The sequence below is a fragment of the Fukomys damarensis genome, unplaced genomic scaffold, assembly GCF_012274545.1.
Source record: "Fukomys damarensis isolate Sample0158 unplaced genomic scaffold, DMR_v1.0_HiC HiC_scaffold_33, whole genome shotgun sequence".
Classification (NCBI taxonomy): Eukaryota; Metazoa; Chordata; class Mammalia; order Rodentia; family Bathyergidae; genus Fukomys; species Fukomys damarensis.
Window position 1 is genome coordinate 54688064 of NW_022900945.1, and position 3195 is coordinate 54691258.

Here is a 3195-nt window from a genome sequence, read left to right on the forward strand (position 1 = left end):
TACGCCCTCCTCTGCCCTGGCGGGGCGGCATTGCCCACAGGAGGGACGCCCAGGACACCCCGCTCCTCCCCGAGTGGGCTGCTCACCGGAGCTGTCCGCATCCAGGACGTCAGCTTCCAGGACCCGGGCCAGGGCCAGGGCCAGGGCGACCATGAGAGCTGGGAGCAGCAGGGCCATGTTGCAGGAGCTGGGGCTTGGGAAAGGGAGATGGGGCTGGGCCTCACGTGGAAGTCCACAGGCTCACACCTGTCATGAGCGCCTTCTGAACCCTGTCCCCTGTCAAAGGATTCCTCCTGAAGGCGGAGACTGCATCCTGCCAACTTGCTGTGTGACCCAGGCAAGTTCCCGACCCTCTCTGGGCCTGTGTTTTCTTTCTTGCCCAAGGTCCCCTGGTGTCAGGGTCTAAGACTACCATGGATACAACTTCACAAGCTGGGAGGAGGTTTTGTGCTTTGACAAGGCTTTAGATCAAACAAACCCTTAGAAATGCACTACATTGCGCCCACAGTAGGTCAGTAAATGCTTATCACATGGATGGTGGGGGCTGGACCCGGCCAGACCCAATCAGTCTGTGGGGTTCCTCCTCTGGGCATTCAGGTAACTGCAGAGAAAGATTCTGTCCATACCGGACAGGCACAGGCTTTCCAGTTGTTATTCCAGGATCAGCGTAACAGCGATTCACATAGCATTTCCACTGTACTGGGTAGGATGAGAAATCTAATCGTGATGGTGCGTTCTCATGACCCAGCACTCTGGGAGGCCGAGGCAGCAGGATCACAAGTTCAAGCCCGCCTGGGCAACTTATGGATTTAGTGAGACCCTCTCTCTAAATAAATAACGGGCTGGGGATGTAGCTTGGTGCAAAGGCACTGGGTTCAATCCTCAGTACCAAAATCAAAACAAAACACCCCAAAGCCAGCTAGAGATGACTTAGAGCACACAGAAGGGTTCACACTGGTGCTGTTTCATGCGAGGGGCTGAACAGCTGCAGATTTTGGCACCCCCTGGGGCTCCTAGAACCAAAGCCCCCCAGACACCCAGGGACAATGTGAACTCCACCTGCCGCCCCGGGGCCAGGCCCCCCTCTCCCAGCTGGCCCTCTGCCTCTGCCCACCATCCCTTCCCCTCCCAAGCTCCCGGCTCCTCCAGGAGGGAGCCTAGACGGACACCAGGAATCCTGCTGTCTCTGCCCCCACCTCCTCCCACCACTGCTCCCGGGGAAACTCTTCAGGCCTCCGCACCCCTCCCTCGCTCCCTCTCCCTTCCTCTGCCAGCCCAGCCGCACCTTTCTGCCTGGCACGCTTTCCCACTGGATCTCTGGCTCAGAAACGCTGGGACAAAGCCCCTGTCTCCCCCAGGCTGGCCTCCCGCCAGGTCCTGCCCCCACCCCACCTTTTGTGCAGGCCCTGGGCCAGGAGGACTCAAGGGTACCCCCTCCCGGGCCTGGCTGCTAGAAGCTGAGAACCCAGAATTCCTCTCAAGACCTCAGAGCACCTGTCCTTTCCTAAGAGAGCTGGGGCCACACTGGGGAACGGGTCGGGCTGACCCTGGGTTCCCAGCAAAGCCAGGTTAGGCACCAGGCCAGTGTGGCCTGGGGTGGAAGCCTGCAGGGCCGGTGCCAACATCATCTTTAGAGCAAGAAGAACATGGGATGCCTGTGATACAGCAGGAGGGATGAAGGTTAGACCACAAGTAGGACTTCCTACAGATCAGGCTTCCCCACTGGGACCGTCTCCCACTCCAGACTCGTTGTTCAGAGGTCACCTCCCCTGTTTCTCCAGCTCTGTTTCACACATGGTCCCCTTTTCCTGAGCCTGAACCAATGGGGAAACTCCTCTTCTCCTGGTCCTCCCAGGCCAGGCTCCACTGCCTCCTCCTCCATCCACTCCACCCCCCGTCCTGGGCCATCACTTGGTTCAAGACATGGCTGGGGGAGGAGTGGAGAGCTGGGGCCTGGGCCTTGGGTCTGGGAGGAGAAGGAGGCCAGGCGAGAGGGGCCAAGAGAGGCCAGCTCCAGGCAGGGGCCCTGGCGAGGGCTGCGCTGTGGCTGAAGTGGGGGCCGCTTGGCATGGCAGCCGGTGCCAGGGAGACGTCTCTGTGTGTGTGAGTGGGGTCAGGGCCCAGCACCCCGCTGCACCCTGTCACTTCCACTCTGACGGCAGGTGACCAGTGAGGGTCGGGCCACCCAGGAACACAGAGGATGTCACATGTCACCGAGAGCAGGGTCACTGACCATGGGGGACCAAGGGGAGCCCTGGGCGGCTTTTTCCTCTCCCCATGGTTATGTGGGGCCTGGCTGCTGGCACAGTGAGGGGCCCTGAGGAGAGCCCTGGCAGGGGGCAGCTGGGCTGCACCCTCGCCTGCCATGCCCAGCCGCCTCCTCCCGTAACCTCAGTGCCCAGGGCACTGTCCCGTCTCTGGCCCACCCCTTCCCTCTCTCAAGCACTTTAGGAACCTTCCTCTTGTTACACTGTCACCCCCCACAGGCCTCAGACCTGACACCAGAGTCAAGACCAGGACTGTGCCCACCCCAACGCCCACCAGCTCGGTGCCCAGTGTCCACCAGTCAGCAGTCGCAGGGCTGCTGTGCAGGACCCGAGCTCCAGGCTCAGCAGGGAGGCGGGGCCCACGCAGGAGAGCAAAAGAACCCATAGTTCCAGGGAGGGCCTAGGGCTGGCAGGAGTAATTGCAACAGTCCCATAAATAGCACTATTTATTGGAGGCACAATTAGTAATACCATGAGCAATGGCCGGGCAGAGCTGTTAGCTCCCCCGGCATACAATCTGAACCGTGGACCTGGGCTTCGGCAGCCAGCTGGCACCCCGTGGAGGTCTATGGTGTGCACCCTTCCCGGATCGGCCCTGCGGTCTGATATCTGAGTGGTGCAGGCAGTAAGGATGCAGAGAAGCCGGGGCCAATCTCTCCGTCCTTTAGAAGCCTTCTGCCCGACCTACTCAGGGGAATGGGGTGTGGACGGCCGGGAGGAAGCGTCCAGCCTGCCCAGGAGGGTACCCCACTCCCAGCCCCCTCTGGCAGAGAAGACCGCCTGTGTTTCTCCCTCACTGTGGGATTGCAAGGCTCAGCGAGGTCAACTAAGTAGCCCAAGGTCACACAGCAAGTAAGTGGCAGTGTTGGGCTCCCAGCCCTGGCCGGCCCAGCGCGAGGGGTGAGGAAGGGTCACCCGCCGCTCCCCC

General features: G+C 61.1%; 1 protein-coding gene across 1 annotated transcript in view; it reads right to left on the reverse strand.

The window, feature by feature from the left end:
- Bcan (brevican) overlaps positions 1 to 177 on the reverse strand; it is a 10461-nt gene extending 10284 nt beyond the window's left edge. Inside the window, exon 1 of the mRNA XM_033758084.1 lies at positions 87 to 177. Coding sequence (XP_033613975.1) covers positions 87 to 177 — 91 coding nt within the window. The remainder of the gene's footprint in view (positions 1 to 86) is intronic.
- Between the last annotated feature and the right edge of the window lie 3018 nt (positions 178 to 3195).